The sequence below is a fragment of the Podarcis raffonei genome, chromosome 7 (assembly GCF_027172205.1).
Source record: "Podarcis raffonei isolate rPodRaf1 chromosome 7, rPodRaf1.pri, whole genome shotgun sequence".
Taxonomy (NCBI): domain Eukaryota; kingdom Metazoa; phylum Chordata; class Lepidosauria; order Squamata; family Lacertidae; genus Podarcis; species Podarcis raffonei.
Genome location: NC_070608.1, coordinates 24,329,172 through 24,356,610, shown reverse-complemented (window position 1 = coordinate 24,356,610; position 27,439 = coordinate 24,329,172). Strand labels below are relative to the sequence as shown.

At 42.2% G+C, this 27,439-nt stretch overlaps 3 protein-coding genes and 1 non-coding gene across 6 annotated transcripts in view; 2 read left to right on the top strand and 2 right to left on the bottom strand.

The window, feature by feature from the left end:
- Positions 1 to 3,503, top strand: part of MATN2 (matrilin 2) — a 51,888-nt gene extending 48,385 nt beyond the window's left edge. For all 3 annotated transcript variants that reach the window (XM_053395572.1, XM_053395570.1, XM_053395571.1), the window contains 4 exons: positions 205 to 267; positions 802 to 912; positions 2,099 to 2,197; positions 3,212 to 3,503. In XM_053395572.1, coding sequence (XP_053251547.1) covers positions 205 to 267; positions 802 to 912; positions 2,099 to 2,197; positions 3,212 to 3,264 — 326 coding nt within the window. In that variant the 3' untranslated portion in view covers positions 3,265 to 3,503. The remainder of the gene's footprint in view (positions 1 to 204; positions 268 to 801; positions 913 to 2,098; positions 2,198 to 3,211) is intronic.
- Positions 3,504 to 5,476: 1,973 nt separating this feature from the next.
- Positions 5,477 to 8,747, bottom strand: RPL30 (ribosomal protein L30). The gene is made up of 5 exons (XM_053395578.1): positions 8,670 to 8,747; positions 8,469 to 8,519; positions 7,202 to 7,347; positions 6,269 to 6,399; positions 5,477 to 5,574 (listed from the first exon to the last, which is right to left on the bottom strand). The coding sequence occupies exons 2-5, from the start codon at positions 8,487 to 8,489 to the stop codon at positions 5,525 to 5,527; spliced, it is 348 nt and encodes a 115-aa protein (XP_053251553.1). The 5' UTR covers positions 8,490 to 8,519; positions 8,670 to 8,747; the 3' UTR covers positions 5,477 to 5,524.
- Positions 5,749 to 5,882, bottom strand: LOC128418131 (small nucleolar RNA SNORA72). Its single transcript, XR_008331669.1, has one exon. It is a non-coding gene; the product is annotated as a small nucleolar RNA SNORA72 (small nucleolar RNA).
- Positions 8,748 to 17,432: 8,685 nt separating the features above from the next.
- ERICH5 (glutamate rich 5) lies at positions 17,433 to 26,379 on the top strand. The gene is made up of 4 exons (XM_053395576.1): positions 17,433 to 17,824; positions 21,309 to 21,794; positions 23,279 to 23,386; positions 26,072 to 26,379. Exons 1-4 carry the CDS (start codon positions 17,734 to 17,736, stop codon positions 26,092 to 26,094), a joined length of 708 nt encoding a protein of 235 aa, XP_053251551.1. The 5' UTR covers positions 17,433 to 17,733; the 3' UTR covers positions 26,095 to 26,379.
- The last annotated feature ends 1,060 nt before the right edge of the window (positions 26,380 to 27,439 follow it).

Genomic DNA, 27,439 nt, shown 5'->3' with positions numbered 1-27,439 from the left:
ATATTCAATGACGGCTTAGAAAAGAACAAGCAGTAACAACTGAAATGATCCTGTTGAATGCTTTTCTGTTCTCCAAAAACAATTCTAGCCATCTAAATCACCCTGAAATATCATTAGTCTTCCCGGTTTATTCTAGATCATTAGTATGTTACAGATTTCTGCAATAAATGCTGCTTTATTTCATGTTGACAATATTTCTTCCAGGTCTGAAAGGCCACCAGGATTTGCCAGCAAATGTCCTTTATTCAGAAGATTCACATTCTCAAGGTTTGAGATTCTAAGTCTGTGTATCTTCCATTTCCAGCTCACCTAGTTCTCCACTAAGCATTTGTCATTCTCAATCATTTCTTGAAAAAGTAGTATTAGGCCACTTTCATTGTAATGCTGTTGCTGAGCTCATTTTTAAATATCTGTATCAATATAAAATGAGCGCAAATCCATAGGCAACATATGCTCTTGATACAGTTTTCATAACCTTATGTAGAAGTTCAGGCACACAGGCAAGTATTTTTAAAATTAGAACATCTCAACTAAATCCGTTCTTTAGTTTTGAAAACATACTATGCATGTTATATATTATCTCTGTAGATCTGGGTTAATCTAAAAGCTTCACATAAAAAGCAAACTGAGGAATTATCTTTTTAGCACAGTGCATTCAGTCTTCTTTCACTAAAACAAACACACAAATACACAAAACTTGTAAAGTAAAAAGCTAGATGGCAGTAAGGAACAAGAAAATGTGTAAGATACAACGTGGCTTACTATATTAAATCCAGTTCTGTTCTTTATGTCTCCTTACAGAACCTGAAGCAGCTACCCTAGCAATCAAAGACGTTCTTGCCTGTTCCAATTTTGCAGTACATCACAAGTATCTCTTTGAAGAAAAACAGCTGCGATCAAAAGTAGCTTCAGGTAAATCTACTTTCATTCTGCACTTTAGCATGGATATTTATCCTCCAACACAGGACCCCTCCTCAGTTGCAGTTCCCACCTACAACTGAAGTAGTCCATTCCAGACACATACGTACCACTTCAGTTTACCCTATTTATTGGCTATTTACTGTTAATTCATCACAGCCAAGTGTGAATCTGAATGGAGAGGAGGGCTCTGCTGGATCAGCTTGGATTTGTGCTGAATTGGGAAAGCATTAAGTATTCAATTTTATCAATGCTGTCAGTGCAAAAATGATGTCCACTTCAAATAATCCCAATCCTGATATATATATTTTTCCAGCAGGCTATGCACTTCTTGTCCTGCATGATTGTCAACCCTCAGAAGGGTTACACGGATTATACAGAAGTTTCTGTTTTGATCCTGGGTTTTGCATGTTGCACTGCTATGAAAGTGACTATAATCTCAATTGTAGAGCACATGCTTTGGCATGGAAACCTCCCTCCGGAGGTTGTGGGCACTTCTTTCTTGGAGGTTTTTAAGCATAGGCTACAGATGCTTTAGCTGAGACACAGATGTTTTAGTTGAGATTCCTGCATTGCGAGGGGTTGGACTAGATGACTCTACAATTCTGATTCATCTTTAAATCTTGTCATCTCCATTAAAGAGCATTAGATAGCAGATACTTGCAACCATGGAGAACTGCCAATAGTCAGTGTACTTGAATAACACTGAATGTAGAGTAAAAATTATGTAAATACGTGAATAAATCCATGCTACTATGGGGCAGCTTCTCAAGCTTCCTTGCTGAACAAATTGGTGCTTGTATCCTTGTCTCTTGGAAGAGATGAAGGGTTCCTTGGATTAAAGTCCTCAAACTCATTGAAGGTGGAAGTATTTCCTCTGCCCCAACTGGAGCAAATCTTATGGCAGATCTAAGATTTATCTGTCATGGACTGCCCTTTTAGTATCAATGCATTACTTTCAGTCATAGAGCAAACATGAATAAATCTAATAAAAAATGGACAGGCAAAAAGTTTTTCTCAACCAGCTTCATAAGTTTCCTGTGTACTTCATTGTTTCTTGTTGGTGACCTTCATTGTGTTAAATAGGACAGATGCAAGTGAGTGATGTTTCTAGCATGGATCTGTATTTATTTAATGTGTTACAGTATGGTTTTCTAAACCTCTCCCATCTGTTTTTCAGGAAATCCTTCAGAAGACAAGAAAGACCCATGTAAATGTGAAAACTTTATGACGTTCCAGAATTTTGCAAATGCTGAAGTTAAAAAACTAACACGACAACATATCCTTTTTTATATACCTATTTCATAAATTCTCAGCTTCTGAAAAAGTAATACAGCAAATCCTCAATTGACATACAGAGTTATAGTTAAATCCCATTTAGTCTTTAATAGGATGCAAATCCTGTTGGTTGCAATCCCATCTACTCTAAATAGCTCAACAGCCAGCATCCACAGTATTTTGGGAAGTGGGGTGGGAGAGAAAGGGCATCCATAGCTTTTCCTATTCCACTAGAACCTCTGCTTTTCATTAATGATGTAAGGACTTTTCCTCTGAACCGCCTTAGCCTGTTGAACTGTGTCAGGGAGGCTGAGATCAGAGGCACAAGCAGTAGCAGCTGGGCAATTTTAGCGTACCTAGCGGCTTTCTGAAAGAAAGTGGTGATAAATGTGGAACACAGGCTCCCTCTAGCGGCCACACCAAAAATCAGAACTGTGCCCAATATATAATGCAGTTTCAATTCAGAAAAATAAAGAATATAGCGAGCTTTACAACATCAAATAGGTAGTTAGGCCTGTGCCTCATAGGCTACTTCAATCCACAAAGGTGCATCACCTGCGTGGGGCTTACATGTGCACTTTACAAATGGGTGATGCGGTTATTTCATGTAGTGATAAATTCTTGGATGATCTTTTGAGGAGTACAAATGCAGCCCAATCCAGCCAAGAACACGCAGGTAAGAAGTGTGGGAAACAGGCTAACTCATCTCCTCACCGGTATACCTAGAAGTGTATTTGCAACAGCATAGCAGTACACTCTATTACAGCAGGAGCAGGCCTATTGCTCTTACCCTTGCCAAAGGCCTACCTAAGCCAATATACTGTTATACACTGTGCTGATCTTCATGCCTCTGGGAAGACCAGAATCAGGACAAGTTACTTCTACTGAACAGCCTTATGTTGGATCCTCATTATGTGCAAGTTGGTTGAAAATTTCTAACCATTAATACAGTGCTGCTGTAGTCTATACTTATTATAAATGAGAGTAAAGAGGTGTTTCCTTAATTTAAGATTACTAGAAGAAATGTCAAAAAGAATGGAAGCCCTGGAAAATCGATTAAGATACTGATGGTGTTCTCAAAAGTATGTGCTGAGCTGGATATTTATACATATGAAGAGAGCAAATCTAAGCTATGTAAAAGAGCCAGTCCCCTGCTGGAAGAAAGAATTTATGGTTCCAGTACTTCAAGACGGCATTTTTGTATTGACTGCAGAAAAAAAATGGCAAGATTTAATTTTTTATACAATTGTAATATTTTTATCAATTGAGATAAGCTATGAAATATTAAAATGGTGCTTTTAAAAGAAGAGTGTAAATTGTTTAGAGACATACAAGGCCCTATTATGTAGTCTTCGATCTAATTGAGATAGTGGAAACATGTACCGTATTTTTCGCCCCATAGGACGCACCTAGTTTTTTTTGGGGGGGGGAAATAAAGAAAAAAAATGTAATTCCCCCCCAGGCGCAGGGCTGGCGCGGGGGAAGCCCGAGCTTCCCCCAATCCCAGCCCCGAGAACAGCCTGCTATCCGCAAGCCTAGGGAGGCCAGCGGTAAGTCGCGCCAGTCTCCCCAGGCTTCGGAATGCAGGAAGCTCTGCGCAGCCATCGGGGGGTGGGCGTGACTACGCGCCCCGCTCCGGATGGCTGCGCAGAGCTGCGCTCGCCCCGGGACTGCAGGCAGCTCTGCGCAGCCTTCGGGAGGCAGGCGCGAAGTGGCGCCGGTCTCCCGAGGGTTGCGCAGAGCTTCCTGAAGCCTGGAGAGCGAGGGGTCGGTGCGCACCGACCCCTCTCGCTCTCCAGGCTTCAGCGAAAGCCTGCATTCGCCCCATAGGACGCACACACATTTCCCCTTCATTTTTGGAGGGGGAAAATTGCGTCCTATAGGGCGAAAAATACGGTACACGTTACCAAGCAGCTTACCAAGCTTGTCCTAAAATACTAATATGGGGAAAGATGCCTTAACCCTCAAGGGAAAAATAGTCGGAGGCACTAGTAGGAGCACCTTGGCTAGCAAGTTTAAGCACCCACATGCACCTCCCCCTGACAAAACCCCCACTCATGTTAACCAGTAAATACAAGTTTGGGATACTTGTGGTATTGTAACATGCAGTACTACCCCAAAGCTGAAGCTCAGCTTTGATATCCTAAAGAACATGGCACTAGATGCAAGTGTACTCTAAAAATATCAGCCAATGGGGCAAAAGAGGGGATGACCGCTTAGTACACTGAGAAAATGGCTTTTATGCCAGAATGCACATTTGGGTTATTGTTGCAACTGCACAATTTATAGTTTTAAGAAATACAGGCAGCTCCAACTCTGAATCACATGAAAAGTAAAGCCCAAGTCCCAACAGTCTTGTCTCCTTCCCAGTATCTAGTTTTTTTGTGGCTTTATCTCAAGCTACTATCCCAGACACCTTTCTGCTGCCAAGAAAGAACGTTACTGATTCCAAGACCTTTTGGCTTCTGGAGCTTAAAAAGTCGTAAGACATTTTTATCCCAGCATTGTAAGAAACAGAAGTGCCCCTGAAACCAAAGTTCTGATCATTTGAGAATTTATATAAATACTTTTGGTTGAGCCGCAACAATAAAATAAAGCTTCTTCTAGAGCACTTGGAAGTCACCTCTAAATATTTCTGAAAACATTTGATTTTCACTTATGATTATCAGACCAAAGGCTAATAATTATTATCTCCATTATTTTTGAATTTTAGAGCAGCAACCAGACCACTTACCTATTTGAATACAGAACCCAGAAGCCCCATTTTTAATTCTATTTAATTTTTGAAACTTCACCTTAGAGTGAAGGGAAGGTAGCAAATAGTAACAATCTTATACAGTATTGTATCATTTTCAATTGATAGCACCCTTGTTTGCAAATTCATACCTTATTTGCCACAGGCCTGCGTGGCAAAGCAAGTAATGTTACCAGATGAAATGGGCAGGGTATTATGGTAGACAAGCCAAATTCACAAAACGCCCATTAATATAAATTCTGTTAAGCAATTGCCTCCCTTTCTCACTGAGTGACTATTGACATTTTTGTTGCCTGAACTAGTTTTGAGCCAAGTATGATAAAACATTATGCTTTCACAGCTGCAAGGCACTACATTCTAGAGGGTGGAGAATAAGGTAGTACAACTTCTACTAAAGATGCAGTCAAAAGCACATCAGCACTCCAAAGTTTGTGGTAACATACCCTAGACCTGGCTTCCCCAATTTGTGGTCTTCATGTTTTGCAACTATGAATATATGCAACTCAAAAAAGCTCCTGCCAATGGTAGATTTGTAACCAGTTTTATTACACAAAATGTAAAGTTCAGCAATATCTACTTCTCACTGGTTTGCTCTGGCATGCTTCTAATGATGTCAGAATCACCTGTTGGAAGAGAGAAAAGACATATTTTAACAAACACTATAGCAAATGGTGCTGCACAATTAATTCTTCGTATCAAGATGCCAACAACCCATTCTTCCTTTTAGATGTGCATTCATATGAACATTTTCCAGCATAATTTCAAAACTTTTAATTATATGGGGAAGTACACTCTAAAGATGTTACTTGCAGTTAAAAACCAGAACTAGGGAGGCAAATCTAGCTCTGGGGACACACTGCATAGTTATAATATAGCGAATGTCTAGCCTGCCCTGATCACTGAAATATCAGGACAGCGAGAATATTCGCAGTGCTTTAAAAGTTCAAAATGCAATACCTTAAGGAGTAGTTTGAGAGTAATGGCTTTTATACAGTAAGATATTACTTAAACTGACTTGATATTTTGAAGACGTTGGAGTGGGTTGGATTTACATTCTCAGGGACCTGTAGATTGCTTTCCTATGTATCTCCAGAATTAATTGATTCAGACCACAATATACTGTTAATGCAAGCTCGGTGAAGTTCATTATGATTTAGCTCTAAAGTGACTGTGCTCTCTATTACATATATGAAGAGCTGAGGGTTTAGAATCAGGACAGTTTTCAGAGAATGTAATGAATGGACTTTGGTAGAAGTAAATCACCTTAAGACTCTTCATAATATCCAAGGGTATTGTGGTACCAAATAAACAACATACCTGGGTCAATGATGGCAAGTGTACACACTCTGTAGTACTTTCCACAAGCTGTACCCAATTCAATATTGTTACCGCTGTAGTGGTGCACACCAGTTTTGGCCAACATAGCATAGTATTCAGTTTCTGATTTCCTGAGAATTAAACACACATTGAAGCAAAACCAATGTTTAAATTTATGGATTTTAATCTACAATACAGGCTGAAAATTTCACATGAGCACTAAACATTATTCCTCATGAAAGGCTTCATGATTTATCCCTGCAACCTTCTACTATCTAGATAGGGAGTCTAGCAGCTATAAAGATAAGGCATTATGGAACATTATAAGGCATTATGGAACATTACTATGCCATAGCAAAAATAGTCATGTTTAAGTGCTAAATCAGTATTTCCAGTACATTTTGGGTCACGGCATCAAGGTTTATTTATCTCCCATTTACCAAGAGCAAAAATATGATGGTGAAAACGTGGCCAAGTCTACATACCTACCTACATCATTACTTGGAGCAACTTATTTTATAAAATTATTTTAGTGAGAGATTACACCTAAGATTAACAGCACAATACTATGCATGCTTGTTGAAAAGTAATTCTAACTTAGTTCAATGGGGCTTGCCCCCAGGCAAGTGTGCACAGGAGTCCCATTTAAAACAATTTTTGGTTGTTATTATTATTAAACCCTGGCCATCTAAACAACATGCTCAATTTGTTTACAAAATCTCAAATTTTCAGTACTATAGATCACTGTTACCCAACTAGTGGCCATCACTGTTTCCCAACCAGGGATCAGGATATTCCAAGGAGGCCACAGGTGAAAATCACATAAATGGGGGGGGGGCACAGCACAAGACTAGGAGGCTACAGAGGGAAGTGAGAAGTGAAGAAAATAGAAGTCAGTAAAAGGTTGAGAAACTGCTGTAGATACACACTTACCTTAGAGCGGGGCAGTTGTTGGCTAGTATGACCAACTTGGCTTTGCCCTGTCGGATCATTTTCAGAGTCTGCTTGTATCCCAGTACATATTTACCACTTTTCATAACCAGCTGAAGTCTAGAGTTTATGGACTCGAGGGACTTTTTCTGAAAGAAAATGTTGAGGTATGGCAACTTCAAAATGATTCCAGCATTTATGAATAATGAAGTTCTATATTCCACATGTCTGTGCTTACTACACTGCACTCATCTAAGAATATGTATCACGCAAAACACATCAAATAATGCATATGACTTACATGTTAAAACTTATTAGATTTTTTGTTTGATTTATTTGTACATAACCACGTGTTTTAGCTCTTAAACCAGGGTCTTGGGAAGAAAATGGAAAAACATCCCCAATGAAAAATAGCATTTAATAGTTACAGCTTGTTTCTTATGTATACAACTTACATAGCCATGCTGATAGGATATATCTCTTAAACTGTAAGAGTTGCTGACAATTAAGAACATATTCCTGCCCTCACACTATTGTCTCTGCTTTCTAAAAGTAAAACCCCTGAATTCTCTCTCTTTTAGACCCAAGTCTTTAAAAATTACTTTAAAAACCTGGTAATCTCAGTGGGCCTGGGTTCTTACAAAGTACGGGAAATCTGCAGTCTTATGCTGACAGAAAATGCATGCCTCACCCAAAATTTATACACCTGTCATTCTCTAAAACAAACCAACTTCACTCTCATTTGATTAAGCAGAAAAGCTGAGGCCACATGCAACACCACTCTCCTGCAACCTTATAATTCAATTCATCACACGGAGAAATAAATTCCTATAAAGCCACCATTGTGCAAATAGGCCACAGGCAGCTCCTTATGTATAGAAGAAGAAAAACACAGTAGTAGTACTTGCACACACGTCTACTAGCAAAAGCCTAGAAAACTAACACTGAAGTACTGGATTGGCAAAGGCCTACGAGCTGCAAGGAACCAAGAACGTACTCTTTATGAAATGCATACCGCTCCACCAAATAAGCAAATAAATCACATTAGGCTGTGCTTTCATGCAAGACAATATTTTTTAAAAACGCGATCTATAAATTAAAATCCGACAAAGATTAAATAAAAATTAATGACTCTACAACCAGGTTTGGCCCCAAGTTTCACAGGCTCCTCGCCCCGAAGATCACCCTCGTCTCCTCCCATTTCTGCCTTTCCCCACATGAGGCCCCTTCCGCCCTCCTGCTGCCCCCCCTGCCCGGCTCTTCCTCTCACCGTCTTCTTGGCGGCCACCATCCTGTCGGCTCACGTCGGCTCTGCCGTTACCTGCGCCAAAGAAAACGGGAAAGGGGGGCAGAGAGAGAATTAACGTCCCACCGTATCCAGTCCCACCTGCTGCGCCCCTCGCTCCGCGTGAATTCGGCTTTCCCTTCCTCACCCGGCTCCCCTCACCCAACCCCGGGGAGACCCGCTTACCAGAGAGGCACCTCCAAGATGGCCGGGCAGCGAGGAAAGGAAGGAGCTCCCGCAATGCAACGCGCAAAACCACGCGGCCCCCGGCCGCCGCGAACGGCTACGCTCGCGAGAGGGGGAAATTTCCGCCCACTCCCCGTGGCCAAGTTCCCAAACGGGAAGTGCGTTGCGTGGAGCATGCGCACAAGTCTCGAGATGGTACCATAGAGACAGAAAAAAGCCTATGACAGGCTTTCTCGCCCGACCGCCGAGAACGGCTGCGCTGGCGAGAGGGGGAAATTTCCGCCCACTCCCCGTGGCCAAACGGGAAGTACGTTGCGTGGAGCATGCGCACAAGCCTCGAGATGGTACCATAGAGATAGAAAAAAGTTATGACAGGCTTTCTCAACCTTGGTGCCTCAAACCGTGTTGGGACTACGCTCCCCATCATACTTGATCCTCTGTTGTAGTCCAGCAGCGTTTGGAGACCCAAGGTTGGTCTGGAGAAGGCTGACCGAGAAGAACTGTAGCCGCCATTCTGAAAGGAGTTTGAGGCGGCTCCCTCCATTCAGGCTTTGGGAGACGAACGGCGACGTCTTTACGTTTTCCTATCTCTATGCCGCACTTGGCCTGAGCAGCCTCCTCTCTTTGCTTCTCTCCGCAGAGGGCAAGCTCTGTAAATGAGAGCGAATCGAGCCATCCTCGGGGCATGGCCTGTTAACTTAGGCTGCAGTTGTGCTTGAAAGGATATGCTCAAATAAAAGGGCATATAATTCAGGTGTTGGGGGGGGGGAGTCTTAATATGATCTATGGTCAAAGAATGTATTGTGAAGAAAGACATGGCTGCTTAAATTAAAAAAAATATATAAAACATTTTACTCTGGAGTAAACAAACGACTTAATTCAAAGCAAAGCAGGGCTCACTAGCACTTAATCTTGAAATTCTATTTTCAGTGTAGATGGGGCAACAAGTACACCAGGCCACTGAACTTTGCTGCTTTGTACTTACCTAGAATGATTTCAGCTTTGGTGAGAACGTGTACAGTGGAACCTTGGTTCTCGAACGGCTTAGTTGACGAACAAATCGGAACCTGAATGCTGCAAACCTGGAAAAGTTCCGATTTGTGAACTTTTTTCGGAAGCTGAATGCTTCCATTCTGAGTGCTTCCACTGAGGACACGTGCAACACGCTGGTGATATTTGGAGCTTATATTTGGCAATTTTGTTTTAGTGACTTACTTGGTGATTTTGTTTCTGCAACTTATTTGGCAATTTTGTTTCTGCGAGTATTTTGGTTAATTTGTTTTTGTGACTCTGTGGAACCCAGTTCAACTACTGTATTTTCAGGAGCCCTCTTGCAATTTGATTGTGTGACTGTGCAAAAATGGATAAAAGTTGCAAAGGCAAGAGAACCATTAACAGAGCAACAATAGAGGTGAAGAAGCAAATTATTTCCAAGCATGAAAGTGGTGTCCGTGTAAGTGATCTGGCAACGCATTTTGGTATGGCCAAATCTACAATTTGTACCATCTTAAAAAATAAGGAAGCCATTAAAGGAGCCAATGTTGCAAAAGGTGTTAAAACACTCACAAGGCAACGAACACAGACAATTGAAGAAGTGGAAAAACTGCTTTTAATATGGATAAAAGAAAAACAGTTGGCCGGTGACAGCATTTCTGAGAGCATGATTTGTGAAAAAGCTTTACATTTGCATGCTGAACTCATCAGGAACACTCCTGGAGCAAGTGCTGAGGGTGAGGTTTTCAAGGCAAGTAGAGGTTGGTTTGATAATTTTAAGAGGAGAAGTGGCATACACAGTGTGGTGAGACATAGTGAAGCTGCCAGTGCCAACAAATTGGATGCTGACCGATTTGTTTTGGATTTTAAAGATTATGTTGAGTCACAGGGTTTCATTCCCCAACAAGTTTTCAACTGTGATGAGACAGGCCTCTTTCGGAAGAAAATGCCAAAGAGGACCTACATAACAAAGGAGGAGAAATCATTGCAAGTGACTAGTGATGATGTGGAGGAGTTAGTGGAGGTCCACAAGACTGAGCTCACCACAGAAGAATTACAGAACATTCTGACGGAGCAGCAACAGGCGGCAACTGAGGAAATACCTTCAGAGGAGGAGAGCAGAGAAATTGTATCTACAGCACTGATCAAAGAAATGTGTGCAAAATGGGCTGAAGTGCAAAGTTTTGTTGAAAAATATCACCCTGATAAAGCTGCTGTAAGTCATGCCGCCAACACTTTCAATGATAATGCTATGTCTCACTTTAGACAAATTTTAAAACATCAGCAAAAGCAAATCTCAACTGAAAAAAATTTAGTGAGGAAAAGAATCAGCGGGTCTGAACCAGGTGTCAGTGGTGTAAAAAAAGCAAGGGAAGGAATTGCAGGAGAGGAGTCACCGATTGTGATTCCGGAAGAGGACCCGGTTGACCCTCCATCCAAACAATGACTATCATCAGTGAAGGTAAGAAAAAAATTTACATTTTCATTTTTATCTATAATACTGTATTATTTTACAGTACAGCACATTGTTTATTGCTTTCATTTTATGGATCAATGGTCTCGTTAGATAATAAAATTCATGTTAAATTTCTGTTTTAGGGGTTGTTTTTAAAAGTCTGGAACAGATTAATCCTTTTTGCATTATTTTCTATGGGAAAGTGCGCCTTGGTTTTTGAATGTTTTGGAAGTCGAATTAAGTTTGAGAACCAAGGTAACACTGTATATTCAGATCAATGGCCCTGTCATGGGCTCCCACATGACTCCACAGTATGCCAACATTTTCATGACTGGTTAGAACAACACTTAGCTGCTGTATCCAAAAAGTCTCACTTCTACCCAAGATACATGGGTTCCATCTTTATCACCTGAACAGGAGGTACTTAATGCAGTTTCTGTAAGGCTTCAATTAATTCCACTGTGCCAACAACCTAAGACTAAGCCAGTCTTTGCAAGCAATTCAGTTTCTGGACACGGCAAAATAGCGCAACTTTCTGCATTTCCTTTCCTTCTGACCTCACTGTTTACAATTCCCTACTCCCTTCACTATGTGTATATATAGTTGCCACTCAGGAAAACACTTCATACGTTTGATGGCGTGGACTGTAACCCATAAAATCTTAATGCATTTGTTATTCTTTAAGGTGCCACAAGACTCACCCTTGTTTTCTTTATAACCTATTGCTATCAAAGATGGCAAACCTGGGGATACTTTGTGCTTAAATTTATACCACACAGAATGCATATTTCTCTCACATGGATTTGATTTGGCTTCTTTTAGACTTACTAGTCCAGCTGTGTTTTATCAGTGTGGACATCCTAATCTTTGTCATACTCTAAAAGCTGCCAGAGCTGTTTTGACATGCCCTATAAACAGGCAGATATTAAACTTATTGCTTTTGTACATTTGCACCCTCAGACAAATGAGAAAGCTTTATTAGAATTCCATTCTGGCACCCACACTAATTACTTTTCTTTCTATGGGTATTAAAAGTGGCAGACTGAGCTTTATGATAATGATCATATTTAAAGCAAGTGTAAACATGGTCATTCAATTTTCCCTGGTTCATGCACTGTCCTATTCATTTATTGTCAGGAAAACAACTATGCCTCATTGTCCCAAAGCGAGCAAATCTGGAATTTGGGATACTAACAAGGTTGGCATTTGCTGAATCAGCATCGACATTTCTTGTCACACAGCCATCCAATCAAAAAACAGTTCCAGAACAAAAATGGATAAAGGAATGAAGTCTGCTGGAGGGCAGAGAAAATCCTGGTGCTTATTGTCAATTTGAGCATATCCAAAAACATTCAATTCCTGGTTTAAACATGAGTAATACTGTTATAAGAGTCACTCTACTGTTAGAAGAGTCACTCGAATAACACAAATGGAGTCCAGAGAGAAAAGAAATTGGTAATACTTTACTAGGGGAAACTGAACTATACAGAAATATACAGAGAAGTTTTTTAATTCAGATCTAGTACATAGGGAGGCATACAATTACACACAGGAAGAAACACCTTTGGACCTAACCAGCCAATCAGAATTTGAGTTATCACAGCAAGGATTGTGCCAATCTCACTGGTTGCTAGGCAACACCACCACCCGCTCTAGGTTGGCTAACTAAACAATTAACCCTTCGGTTGCTAGCTGAATGATCCCTGCTGTTGCATTTCTAAGAAATGCAGTCTTGTAAAAAGCCATGAAATTCTGGGCATTGTAGTTTGTTAAGGTTGCTGGTGATGTTAGCTGTGTGAGAGGTAAACTACAGTGCCCAGAATTTTTTGAGAGAAAGAATGTGTTTCAAATGTGCTTTAAAGTTATAGTGCGTGCACAGCTTAGATTATTGTGAATATCCTCTTATTCCATCATACAATTCAAGGCCAGTTATAGGAGATCCCTTTATAATAGGGGTGGGGAACCTATGGCCCTTCAACTCCCATCAGTCTAAGCCAGCATGGCCAATGTTTAAGAATGATAAGAGCTTGTTCACAGAGCAGACCAGGGGAGGTGTGCAGAGGTCAGCAAGTTCTCCATTCCTGCCTTGTAGGCGGTGTTTTGCCCCAGGCCTGAGATTCCCCACCCAGCTTTTAGATTGTACACCTGCCCTGGTCTGCTCTGTGAACAAGCTGCAATCAGTACAGGAATCAGATGTGTTTCACATGTGCTTGACATTTAAAAAAAACACCATTCTAGAAGTCTCTTTATTGCAAATATTGCAATAATTAGAACAATTAGATTCACAGCCTCTCATTTGCAGAAGTTAATGGGTGTTTACGGCACAGATTCTTGAAGTCTGTTTGGCAACAGAAATGTGGTCATGATTAGGTCTGTGGTTTCAATAAGATTACTCTGACATAATGCGTTTTGATAACCTTTGATGGTGGTTGGGTTTTAAGACATTTGAGGGCCTGCACTGTTTTCGCTAATGTAAGTAAGGTTTTAAATTTCTACAGTAAACGTGAAAGAGTTGTGCACTTTTTGTTCACTTATGTTTGCGTTGCATGTAAAAGGTTTCTGGCAGAACATAAATGGCTGTTGTGTCTTACAGCTTTACACAAACTAGTGCCTAGCCCTGAACTGGTACTAAGTACTTGAAAGGGGGAAAACCGACACCCCAAAGGTGGAGGACTTTGAGGTCCATGCTGGATCGCCTGGAATGAGTGCTGAGGATCCCCTTGACAGGCTGTCTGGTGGGAAACTGACTGAAGAACCCTTTGAGCTGTCCGAGGAGAGACTGAGCCGGCCCTCGGTCCTGAATAACTCTGGCACCAATTGGCCTGGGCACAGACTGAAGAGCAATGACATAGCATGGGTCTACAGACCCAGACGTACATGGTAAGCAATTTTTGGAGCTCCTTTACTACCAGCAGCTGGGGTTAGGGTGTTATGTATGAGTCTCACACATTAGCCTTCTAGTTGTAGGAAACAACACAGATATCTCTTCTTGTTTGTGGGATCCTTAGTCCTGCTTCCAGTTCCCTCACCTTGCTGAATTCACTGTGATGCTGAACTTGGGTGTAGTTTTGGATCACATTTTGGACCTAGCCTGATTCTCTGTGCTAGACTTAGGCTCAAGACCATAGCCCCCCAAGGACATGCCCTGCAGCGTGACAGTTGTTTCATTTAACCAGTGTCCTTAGTAATTCATATCTATCCACTGGTATGTTGCAAATGCCACCACTATTGCATCATTTGGTGTTAAACAGTGACCAGCGTCACGTGCTCTTTGACCTGATATAACAATTCCTTGAGATAGTCACAGAAGGAAACGTTTGCAGTGCAATCCTGTACAATTCAACTCAGAAATATGCCTCACTGCGTTCAGTGGGGCTTACAGGTAAAGGTTTATAGAGCAACCTCATTTAACTAAACTTTAATTCGTAAAGTAACACCCGTCCCCAAAAAGCCCCCTAGGTTTCAAAACTTATTTGTTCATTGTCAGTTCTTTTTCGCATTGTTTTGTGTGGAAACTTCTTATTTAATTCCACAGAAGTGCAATCAAGATTATGGTTTGAAGGCACGGAGGGCCATCATCTTGCTGAAACTAAAATGGTGGGGGTCCAGCCAGCACCTACATGAGAGATTTCATGGGCAGCTTAAGACTCTGACTCAAAGAACATCATCCCCCCAAAATACATTTATCTATTGTAAATGTATTTTACCAAACTAACAAGACAATTGATAACATTCTCCCCTCAAAACACTTTGCTTTTACACTGAAAACACCCCCGTTTGATTTATTTGTTGAGCCACAGTTTATGTGGTTTGTCATATGAAAACATCCACCATAGTTTCATAATTACAGTCGCTATGAAGAGGCTGCCAAGAAATGCTTTCTTGGTTGCAGGGGCTCATGAGAGCAGCATACCTTGTGGACTGGCATGGAAAATATGCCAATCTCAAGGAAGCCACCAGGAATGCGCAGGAAGCAGCAGCAACCTCACAGCAACCAAGTATGAGTACTGGTTATATAATGCATAAAAAGGCCATAATTACTTGTTTATAAAGTCTGTTATTTTATTGGTATTCTCCTATGAATGTTTTACATAACTTTATGTAAACTGCTTAGAGTTGTTTTGGTTAGGTGGCATACAATCTTGTTAAATAAATACATGAATTTAAACAAGGCCTATTAGGACTTGTATACTGAAGCCATTTAAAACAATGGAAACATGCAATATATTTTGTTGTGTGGCTGTTATTTGTTCCTTTGTCAATTTTTAGTGTATTTCATGTTTCTCATATTAGTCACATTGGATTGTACAAGGAAAAGTAGGATATAAATATTTGAAATACTGTACATACATGCAGTGACTACGACCACCAGGTCGAATCCTGGCTAAGAAACAGGTCTTTCCTCACTGCCTGGTGTTTAGGTGGGGACAGAGTTTGGATGACATACAGCTATTTCTCTGCCAGTACTGTTGTGGAGGCCCTACCTTCATTCACACAGAAAGCGTCCAAAAGGGACAGGGCACCAGCGAATTTGAATCTGCTGGATCTGAACCCCCACAGATCTCCTGAGGAGCCCGATCTGGTGTAGCAAAATTAGACAAAACCACTGACCCGTTCCCATCTTGGGATGTCCCAATGGGTCTGCCACCCCCTTCTCCTTGACCCCACTTAGGATTCTTACTGGGTGACGGTGGGGTAGTCAATTATTTCTTCCTCACAGGGTTAAAATGTAAGGGTTGTGGTATGGATGAAATTGGGAGGAGGGGATTGAGACTGAAGGGACCACCTACCATTAAGAGTTGCCAACCTCTATGGGCCAGTTGGCACATTTGGAATTTTTAGAAAGATCCCTTGGCAACAGTCACAAAATGGTAGCATAACACCAAATGCCTACCCCATAAAAAAGAGGGAGGACCACAAAATGGTGCAACATATGCTACCTCTGCATTGACTGCTCCGTAAGTGGGAAAAGGTACATACAGAAAGCAGCTCTTTCTACCTCTTCTCTGTTCAGAAGGGATGGGAGAATGGGTGTTGAATTCTGGCATACAATGAGATATGGAAATATTTAAAGTGGGGAGGTTCAGTCATGGGCATAGCCAGGATTTATGTTGGGGGGCAGGATTTATGTTGGGGGGGCATAACCAAGCTATCTGTGATTGGTCAGTTACTTAACTATTTTTATTTATTTATTTTAGGGGAGCAGGTGCCCCCTGCCCCCCCTTCAGCTATGCCCATGAGTTCATTGCAGAAGAGGATGAGTCGTGCAAACAGGAATTAAGTACAAACCATCTCTGGTGCACTGGGCATTTTCAATAGACTATTTGTGGACCTTATAGGAGGTACTGGCAGGTACACTCCTGCCTGGGGACACCACTCTTGATGTACCTCATCCAGATTTCCTTGGCAAAAGGGTGGGATAAACATGTCACTCGTAACAGCTATTTTCCAGCACTGCAGAATATCATCCACAACAAAACCCACCATGGAAGCCTTATAGCTGCTTCACACCCATTTTGAGAGGCAGGGGTGCAATTGGTACCGGTAATTTGAAACTCAGGATTTACAGGCCATGGGGGAATGTCTTTGTATAGCTCAGCTGTGGGGAGCCTTTGGCTCTACTGCTGTCCTTGAACTACAACTGCTACCAGCCCCAGCAAACCAGGCTTGCCTGGGAGTCTTAGTTCAGCAACACCCAGGGCCTTGCGGAGCCAGGCAGAGGCCCGGGCCAGGTAGATAATGTGTCCCCCTTTTTTTTTACCCTGGGGATAACTGAAGTCTTATAAATAAGTATATAAATAATTTCCACAAAAGTTATGCTGACAAATAATTTTATTTCAAGGCTTGAACCATATCTGCATATAAAGACAAAATGAAAATATAAATATGCTGACCTTTGGAATGGGAGGCCCGGGCCAAGTGGCCCATATCTGGGCCTGGCAACACCCGAAGGGTCAAAGGCTGCCCACCACGTCTTCTCAGGGGATCATATTCATTGGATCGCTTATTTCCAATATGTGGGGAGCCAGCCCTGCTGGAAGGGGTCCCGGACATCAGCCCCCAGCACCGATTTATCTCCCTGCTCTTGTTTAATATCTATATTGGTCGCAGGGGAGGCAAGCCCAAAGCAAACAGAGGGGGCTTCCGCCCACTAGGCCCTTCAATTGCGATTTTTAAAAGCGACACGAGCGGCGTGCCCCGTCCCCGTTATGTCACCATCACCTCACTGGACCTCCCGGGCTCTGCCCCGCCGAGCCTCCACGAGGCGCCCGTCCGGCTCCCGCCGCGCCTGCGCCGTGCGAAGAAGAATGCCCCAAGTTTGGAGCGCCCCGTGTTCTGCTACCCCTGGCCGCGCGCCGTTCTCATGGCAACCGAGCTCGAGCGATAAACACTCCCGCGGGAGCCTATGAGAGGGAAGTTCCTCGGCACGCGCAGCTCAGCAGGGGGGCGGCGGCCGCCGCTTTCCCCCCTTTTTAGCGCCTGGGAGAGGAGACACCTGCGCGCATTCCCTTCGGCGGCAGAGGAGCGGCAGGTTCGCTTCCCGCGGAGGAGCCGCTCCGGGAGACCCGCTTCTTTGCCTCGGCCCGGTGTGGAGAGTGGGGTCCCTCCGCGCAAATGGGGTGCTCCAGCAGCGCTCAGACCCAGGTCAAGGACTGCAGCCGGCCGGCTCCCAAGTCTCCGGACGCCAACGGGCTGCAGAAATGCGGTGAGCGCCTCTTAGGCTCCCTGCTGCTGCTACCAATTCTCCTTTTAAAAAAAGTTTCTATCCTGCCCTTACAAAATTGCTGCTGCTGCTCTGGAAAGCGGAGCAGGCAGGGGACGCGGGCTCAGCACACTTGGGGGGGGGGAGCGTTTAAAACACCTGTAGTAATTAATGGTAAAAGCAGCACCTAATTTAATTCCCGCTTGATATTCGCTCCCTTTGTAATATTGGGAGTTATGTGGCAGTGAAACTTTTATTATATGTTCCGCTCAGTCGAGGGTTTGCGCGTCGTGCATCAAAGGAAGCCTCTCCAGCCGTAATACGTTTGTAAGGAAGGGGCAGAAATGTGGTTTTCCCCTCACGGAGCTACATTTCCCAGCACCCGTAGCAAACCGCAGTTCCCAGGATCCTGTGTGTTTGAAATATACGGTGTGTTAAGGTTTTTTTAAGGTGTCGCAATATTCTTTTCGTAGCAAGAGGCGCTCAGTTTATAATAGAGTTGAATCTGGTGCGGGGAGGGAAGGAGGATTCAAAACCGTTTGGAGCGGTATTATTGTTAGGGTCGCCACACCTGTTCTTTTCCTGTTGTTTTGGGGTGGGAATTCTGCTTTTCTCGAGCCTATATAACAAGGTGCATTGCTGAAGTTCTGTTTCCTTCTGTACATCCATTCAAGTGGCAGGTACAGTCTTCCTTTGATTATCCTTTCTGCATTCCTTGCTATCTTCAGATGGGAAGATACTTTTAACCTCTAGTCCATAATCTGTAAGGTGGTATTCCCTACTAGTCCTACCTAGAGAAGACTCATGGAAAATAATGAGCATGGCTAATTAATTTCAGGTCCATTAATTTCAGTGGGTTTATTCTGAGGAAACAATTAGTTGAATAGAACCCTAAATTTGCTCCCTCTTTTCTTGCCTACCCCCATGCCTCCATTTTACTTTCTCTGTGGTTAATGGAGGTAAGCAAAAGAATCAAAAGTTGCGGTGGGGGGAGCCCACTTCCCACCTTAGTTTATCTTGGCTTGTTCTAGTACTAAAATTGCCATTCTGGCAATATTCATCCTGATCCACAGGAGCTAGTGCATTTAATTTTACTTCTAAATAAGCAACTATAGGGCTGTGGGCCTATTTTGTAACTACCGATAAACTGCATATGGCTGTGTCATTGTTATGTAAGTTTGGCAGATATTTTGTTTTAATAACCTAGTCTACCGGCCTGTGTTAAACTGGACTGCTAAGAGTTAAGAGGTATTAACTCTCCAGTATAAATTATAACCAGGCTTCAAAAAAAAGCTGTGCTGAAACTCCGCATAACTTGCCTGAGAAGAAGTTGTGTATAAATTTGCATATAAACAAATAGCGTTTACACCCAAGACACACTGAGGATGTATATTGTTTGGGTTATTATTCTGTGTATACTTCCCTGTGAGCAAACCTCAGTTAACATGGTAGGACCTACTTTTAAGTAAACATACTTGGTTACACTTGCAAAAAGGTTCTCAGGCTTTCATAGTTTGTAGATAGTGCATTATGTGCAAATACTGATACATGCCAGTCTTCTCAATAAAGCTTTTTAAAAGTATATGTTTCTTAATCAGACCTTTTAGTTATCTGATACTCCTTGATATAATGCCACATGAAAAAGTTATGTTTAAATTTTTGTTTTAATGTCCAGTAACACAATACAGCCTTGGCATTGTTAAAACAGACCTAGGAATAAACAGCTTTTCATATTTCTGTTTGAGTCCAGATTTTGTGTGTAGTATAAACGTTTATGATAAAAGTATTTGCTTCGTTTCTAAATTGGATGCTCTGATCTCTCCTGCATGAAGTGGCTTGTCTGATTCCATTGCATTATAAAATGATGCCACAGGAGACTGAAATGTGACACAAACTCTATTAAACAATGCAGTTCCTTACAACTGGTCTAAAAATTTACTGTGGTTAACTTCTGAGCTTTACAGCCATTATATGATGGCCTTGAAGGTGGTGCAAACTGTGACTGGTCCAGAATGGGGTGACTTTGTTTGTGGTTTGGGGGCTGCAAGTCAGGGACATATTATGCTGATTTTGTGAGAAATCCACTATTCTCCAGTTTGTGGACTACATTCAATGTGTGAATAAACGACAAATGGACAAAGGCAAAGCTATAGTATAAAATTAAAAATCTAACTTCAAAAAGAGCAAAAAAAAAAAAATCCTGGGGGAAATATCAACCCCATGGTTAAAGTTGAAATTATTTCCCTTGGGCATTTTGGACAAATAAGGGCTTTAGCAATTAGTTACACATATGGCAAAATCTTAATGAGGCCTTCATCTTCTTTTTAAAGGATTTACACATCTACGTAGTGGAAGGTAAGGAGGCCACTGAATATATAAAGGCATGTAACTAATTCTGCTGTACTCTTGGTGAGATCATTTTACCAGGAAACAAACATGTCATTCTGCAGTTATAAGCTTTTTCCTGAGTTCCCTTAAGGCTTCTTCACTCAAAACAGTTTTTGTAGGATGGTTTAATAAGTTAACTTGTCAAAATTAATTTGGGTGGGACACTGTGCTCATCATTACCATTCATACTTGTTGGGGTGGGTAAGGGACAGAAACATCTATACATACCTCTGCTTTCAGGCTACAACATGAACACTCTGCCTTTTTGCTTCTAAGCATCAGAACTAAATGACTTGACATGTTCATTCAATAATTTGTGAAATAGCTGCTATCATGAGATGCAAGATACCTGTGGAGGAAGGAGGTTATGCATTGCTTTATGTCTATATTGTTGAAGGCCTGGTCCACTTGTATTGGCTGCAGTAAAAGAACAGTAGTTTTTGTGCAATAAACGACAATTATTCACATATGGAAGAAGACCAGTAAAAGTACTTGGTTTGGAGTGGACTTACTCCTACTGACTTTAATACTGGGGCAGGTTTTATGCACCCCTCTGTTTTGTCCGAATTTAGAACTGAATGGGACAATTGAGCCACTCTCTGTTTTGAATTTCTTATAGTGCATTCTACATGTTTCATTAGAAGTTATAGCTAACATGCATACTGATAACCACACTATCAAAAAAGAAAAAGTAGCCCTAGAGTTGCTTCTGGTGGTGTAGTTGCCACTCCTAGAAATTACCGTATTTTTCGCTCCATAACACGCACCCGACCATAACACGCACATAGTTTTTAGAGGAGGAAAATCCGTAGGCATGCCACCCGTAGGCATTCCCTCCATAACACGCACAGACATTTCCCCATACTTTTTAGGAGGAAAAAAGTGAGTGTTATGGTGCAAAAAATACGGTACTCTTTCAAGTGTGCTTTGATATGGGTTGCTTCAAGTTTACAGAAGAACAGTTGATTGTATGGATAAATGGTATATATATATATATATATATATATATATATATATATATATATATATCCTATAGATTTGCTCTCAGTAATAATTTGTGTTCTTCTTTTCTATTTGCTTCATCGACATTCCCAAATAGAGGACAACTTGCCCATCGCAGTCGAAAATGAAACCGTTTCTGATCAGACCAAACTTGGGGTAATGGAAGAAGTGGAGCTGGGCTCGGATGGAGCAAAACTAAGCAAGGGTGTTGCTGAAGAGGAAGCAGATGTTTTGATCCCTGGAATGACCAACTGTGCCCTTTCTACCTGTCAAAGAGTCGACCCCGAAGGCACAGAGCCTCAACCCGTGGCGCCGGAAGAGAAGTTCAGCAAAAGTTTGCCTGTCGCCCTTTTAGAAGCCGGTGAGCCTCGACCTGTGATACCAGCCGAAGAGGTTGGTGAGGCTCAAGCTGCCACAGAAACTGCCAACACTTTGCCTCCGGAAACTGTACAGGACAGTCAGCCTGATCCTGTTGAATCAGCAGAGACAGGCACAGCTGAGCCTGCAACTGAGGAAATTGTTAGGAGTCTTGTAACAGAAATTGTGAAGGAGCTGCAAGTGGATGAAGAACAACAGACTGAGGGTAATAAATTGTGCTATTTCAGACTGAGAAGGCCAAGTTCTGACCTGTATGCAGATTCCATCGATTGTAATGAATTTTTTTGCATGCAGGTACATGAGGGCAAAAATCTTGCCCTGTGGGTTTGAGTTGTGTGTAGCTTTGACAAATAATTAGACTAAAAGGGGCCCCTCTCAATAACTGAGGTCAGTGGCACCAATTGTTGCCTTGTTTTGTTTCCTTGTGCTCCCATTTCATATACTTAGTTTCCTCCTCCGCCCCCAGCAATTATTTATGCTAGGTGAGATGCTAACAAGAGAGTGGGTGGGAAAGCCCTTCTTTGGGGCATATTGCCAGAAGACAAATGGCACAAAGGCGACTGTACTTTGATTTGGTAATGGATCTGAACATTCTGACACCAAAGTAACTTGTTTCTCTTTTATTTTATTTATTTATTAGATTTGTATACCACCCTTCATCCAAAGATCACAGGGCGGTTTACAATTTTTTGCTAAATTCCAAATCAGCCCAGTCAAAATTATTGCGATGTGTATAATAGTTAACCAAAAATACAACGCTATTATTGGTTTCAGTCTGCTTGTGAGGTAATAGTATTTTAGAATTGCTTTGCTGCATTACATCAAGTGTTTATCTTGTCCATTATCAGTCTCCCATCACACCAGGAAAATTCCCCTTTGAGATGCTGTTTGGCTGTGGCCTTTGGTAGCTGTAGGTATTCTGCATCTGAACATATCGAGAGTTATACCTAGTGCCGAGTGGCTATTAGCTATGATAGCCATTTCCCATGACGAATCTTTTCTGTACCACTTTTATGGTACGTGCAGCAGGATTTCTGCAAAATGCAGGCTGCAGGAAACAAGGTAGTATTCATTTACTGAAAGGTTTGAAGAACATCAAAATCGCTTAATGCATGGGTGAATGGAAATTCTGTTTACATGGATGTACATGTCTTGACACGTGGAATGCTGACAGATGAAAACCATATAATCTTTTGAATGAAGTTTAGTAATACAACTTAAGTTACTTATTTCACCAACAACTTTTCTAAAAGTGGTAGGTACACTTTGATGTGGCAAATACATTTATATCAGCTGGCAAGTGCTGCATGTCTCCTGTGCTTTCAACTATTTCTTCTTTGATGTTATAAAGAACACCCATAGCATCAGTGGGGGCTGTTTCATTAGCACAAATGGAGCATTGCCCCACCAGCTTCGGGCAGGTGCCACCTGCCTGCTGCCTTACCATCAGCCCCAGGGATAGCTTGTCAGTCTAAAGTTTGCCCTTTATAGAACTCTGCGAGAAGGAAGAGGATGGGGACAAAGCTGGAATTAATTGGTTTTGCCTGTCATTGGCTCCACCTACTTTTGGTCTCTCTTGTCTTCCATTCTACCAGTTCCAAAGGGTGCCAGCCACCAGTGCAGAACCTGCTAGGGCACTCAATACTCTTTCAGTGTTCCCTGGCTTGATCTCTATGGTTACTGTTCCAGGTGAGACAGGAGAAAAGAAGGAAACTGAGATGCACCGTGATGCAGTAAGTGAGGGCTCTGAAACAAAAGAAGAAGAAATGGGAGAAGCTACGGCAGCAACAGAGATAGGTATGTTGATGGAGGAGCAAAGGGCTAATATATTAGAAGTTTAAAATGCTGTATTCGTATTCATAACCTTACATTGGCACGTCCTGGATGCTGCCTGCATTATTTAAATAGAGGTATGTAAACAGTGTCCTGCAGGTAATTGCTTGTTTTTAAATCTGCCTAGGTTGTGTAGGATTAACTCTGAGATGGGGAATCTGTAGTCCTCCAAATGTTGAACTTTGACTTACTTCTGCCGCTAGCCAATCCGAGCAGTGGCCAAAGATGATGGGAACTGTAGCCTCACAATACAGTGGTACCTTGGGTTAAGAACTTAATTTGTTGCGGAGGTCTGTTCTTAACCTGAAACTGTTCTTAACCTGAGGTACCACTTTAGCTAATAAGGCCTCCCGCTGCCGCCACAAAATTTCTGTTTTCATCCTGAAGCAAAGTTCTTAACCCAAGGTACTATTTCTGGATTAGCAGAGTCTGTAACCTGAGGTACCACTATATCTGGAGAAAACCAGGTTCCTCATCCCTGGTCTGTGTGTCTAGGATTGCTCTAACCTCATCTAGAGGTTGTCAGCTTTTGTTTAAAAATGGCAGTAGGGACATGGGATGATGCCTTCTCCAAATGAGTTCCTGCCACGTCTTGGAAGGAAATTCCCATTAACGCAGCCAGCATGACCAGTGGTCATCAATGATGGGAGCTGCAGTCCAGAGCATCTGGAGGGCAGCAGGTTGGGGAAGGTAGAGCCTCTCTGTCTTCCACTTACCTCCTACAACCTCCTTGGAAAGCCCTCACTTCAGTTGGGTTCACTTCTGTCATAATTGCACAGCTGTAGAGAAAAGTCCTTTGAGGAGGGGTCAGACTGTAGGGAAGCAAGCAGCAGGGCACTCGTGTGAACCCTCTTGCTGTCAAAATTGGACTACCACTACCTGCTTTCATCTACTTTGGCCCCAAGCCATTTGAAGCAGATAAGCTAGTTAAAAATAGACTTGGAAAAGATGCACATGTAGGAAATGAGAAGCTTAATTATACACATTTAATTCCATAGTTACTATTTGCCAAACACATTCTGATGATGATCAGATTGCTACCATGGCTCCAGGATTTCCCATTCTGTTATAATAGGTGAGGAATGGGTAGGGTTCAGAAGCTCACTCACTGGACAAAACAAAGTACAGATTTTGACTAGAGACAAGATGACTCAACAAGTGTGAACTTTAAATGTTTTATCATATGGCAACACTTTGCATCAGGTAGCCCTAGTACTGGTCAACAGAGGCTCAGACGGCTTTGTCTTGTTTTACGGACCTTTCTGTACATGCTCCTTTCAACCCTCCAGTTGCTAAGCACTCCCATTTGGCTTTTGTTTAGCTGCTGTGTGATGCTGGAAGTCAATACAGTACAGTGGTGCCTCGCAAGACGAAATTAATTCGTTCCGCGAGTTTTTTCTTCTTGCGAGTTTTTTGTCTTGCGAAGCACGGTTTCCCATAGGAATGCATTGAAAATCAATTAATGCGTTCCTATGGAGACCGCTTGCCAGGCTGGCGGTGCGGAGAAGGGCTTTTCTCCCCACCGCAAGCCTTCAGGACAGGTACGGGAACAGAGGGGAAGGCGCGCAGCGCTTCTCCTCTGTTCCCGGGGCTTGCGGTGGGAGGAGGGTTTTTCCTCCCCACCGCCAACATTCAGAACAGCATTCTGAATGTTGGCGGTGGGAAGGAAAACCCTCCTCCCACCGCAAGTCTTCAGGACAGCCATCCGAAGGCTGGCGCGGGGAGAAGGTCTCTCCGCCCCACCGCTAGCCTTCGGAGGAGCCTTCCAAAGCCTGGCGGCGGGAGGAGGTCTCTCCGCCCCACTGCCAGCCTTCGGAGCAGCCTTCCGAAGGCTGGCGGCGGGAGGAGGTCTCTCCGCCCCACCGCCAGCCTTCGGAGGAGGTCCGAGGACAGTGGGGAAGACGCGCTGCGCTTCCCCGCTGTCCTGGAGATTTCCCTATGGGCTTTCGTCTTGCGAAGGAAGCCCATAGGGAAATTGGTTTTGCGAAGCGCCTCCAAAACGGAAAACCCTTTCGTCTAGCGGGTTTTCCGTCTTGCGAGGCATTCGTCTTGCGGGGCACCACTGTATGTATTTACGGACCAGGGTGGGGAAGCTCAGGCCTGGGAGATGTTCCCAGGCCACACCTCTCTCCAGCCATGTTTTGTACCACCCTCAAGTATTTTTTGCCTTGCTGGAACGTGTCCTTCAACTGTAATAAAAACTACTTGCTAGCCTGGATTGAGGATAGAAAGGAGTATACAAGCATGTGCAGAAAGTAGCCTACTGTACAAAGGTAAAATTTATATTGTTTGCTCTGACTACTTCTGCTTCTGTCCTGGCCTGGCTTGTGCCCCCTGCCCCTAGTTGCCCAGAAGGGAATGCAGCCATCAGGCTGAAAAAGGTTCTCCGACCTTTATAAATTTAATATCCAATTATTTCCAGTAAAGAAAGGATCACCATTTTCATCAGATCTGATTCTTCCCAATAATCCACTTTAAGCTTTACTGCCTTACTTGCATTGTTCTGACATGGTAAATATAAGCAGCAGAAGCTTCTTCATATGATTCATACAGATGACTTCCTTTCAAAGAACTGTTCCTAGAATATATTTGTCTGAAAGTCATTGCCACTTTTAAAATTTTAGGTTTTGTTTTTGTTTTATATTGCAGAAGCTACAAATAATGAAGAGTGACTCGTGGCTTCTGCCTGGACTTCATCTTCGGCTGCTCAAATAATATTAGCACTGTGATTTTTGGTATAATCTGGTTTTTTATAGAAGCTTGTATGGACTTGTCACTTCTGAGCACTAGGGAAGAAACCATTTTAATGATTTTATTTTGGGAAGTCAAGTTGCCAAGACACTGAGAAATTGCAATGCGTTAACCTTTCATGTTTGCCATAGAGTGCCTTCTGTAAACTTCCATTTAAGTGAAATCATGTGTTGCAAATCAAGAACTTCATCTACTGTATTTCAGTTTTTTTAAAAAAATTGCTAGGGCATAATGTATTGACACCATAAATTGTAGAACTGGGTGCTTGGAGATTCTCCAAGCGCTAGATATGAAAGTGTCTGAGCATGGTTAGGTTCTAGTAATAATGTTGCAGCCATGAGGTTTTTTTTAACTCTACCAGTACAACTCTTAAGTGAATTTTGTTACATAAAACAAGTATGGATATTGGAGCGTAATATTGCTGCTTTGGTTCAATCTGGAAAGATGCATCAATTCATGCCTTGTTTTTTTTAAACTAATGAAGGTAGTCACTGCAATCCAGCACTCAGGGGATGAGAGCTAGCATGTAATTATGGCACTTTGAAAGCACTTTGAAAGCACAGGATAACTGTTGTCACCTGTTGACAAAACAAGCAATTCTGTACACTCTAGTAAGAAATTACTGATAAGCACAACAGCAACATACACTGTTACTGTATTGTGGTGGTAGCACTTCTGTTAAAATGAAAATGTTAAATTTTAAATCTGTAAAATTCTAATCAATTCCTGAAAACACACGCTAAAGTAAAAGTATAAACCAAATGAATTGCTGCCTCTAGTGTGCAATTATGTGTACTTCTAGAACACTTTATAGATTTCCCCCCAAAGTGTATATGAATTCTATTTGCCTTTATAAACCTGTTATTTGATAGTAATTATGAAAAGTGAACCCTTCAGTCTTTTTCAAAGAGAAACGTTGAAGTGCAAATCTTATAGCTGAGAGAAAATAATTTCACATAAAAAGAACTTTGCAGGCGTTTAGTGTGAATCTATTGGTTGCATATTTTTGAGAAGTTGGGTAAACTTGAGCAGAGCTGATCTTTCACCCACCTTATGTCTGAACCAGGAAACCTTTGTTTTATGCCGGGGTATACTTGATAATGGTTGGGATTTGTGCCTCATGTAGTATATAAAATGGTAATTTTAACACTGAAATAAAGCATTTATGGAATGTCTGCATGAAAACTAATTCTCTATTCTAATATCGATAGGCTTATGTATTGTGTGTTTCACATCTTTACCTTCGGAAATGAAAACCACTTGCAA

What these genes read in the sequence shown, in the direction of transcription:
- RPL30 (XM_053395578.1), bottom strand. Translation starts at nt 8,489, where the DNA reads ATGGTGGCCGCCAAGAAGACG. An exon ending in AACAACTGCCCCGCTCTAAG is followed by an intron (nt 6,400 to 7,201) that starts GTAAGTGTGTAT and finishes TTTAATTCTCAG; the next exon opens with GAAATCAGAAACTGAATACT. An exon ending in ACTTGCCATCATTGACCCAG is followed by an intron (nt 5,575 to 6,268) that starts GTATGTTGTTTA and finishes CTCTTCCAACAG; the next exon opens with GTGATTCTGACATCATTAGA.
- ERICH5 (XM_053395576.1), top strand. Translation starts at nt 17,734, where the DNA reads ATGGGGTGCTCCAGCAGCGCTCAGACCCAGGTCAAGGACTGCAGCCGG. An exon ending in CAACGGGCTGCAGAAATGCG is followed by an intron (nt 17,825 to 21,308) that starts GTGAGCGCCTCT and finishes ATTCCCAAATAG; the next exon opens with AGGACAACTTGCCCATCGCA. An exon ending in TGAAGAACAACAGACTGAGG is followed by an intron (nt 21,795 to 23,278) that starts GTAATAAATTGT and finishes TTACTGTTCCAG; the next exon opens with GTGAGACAGGAGAAAAGAAG.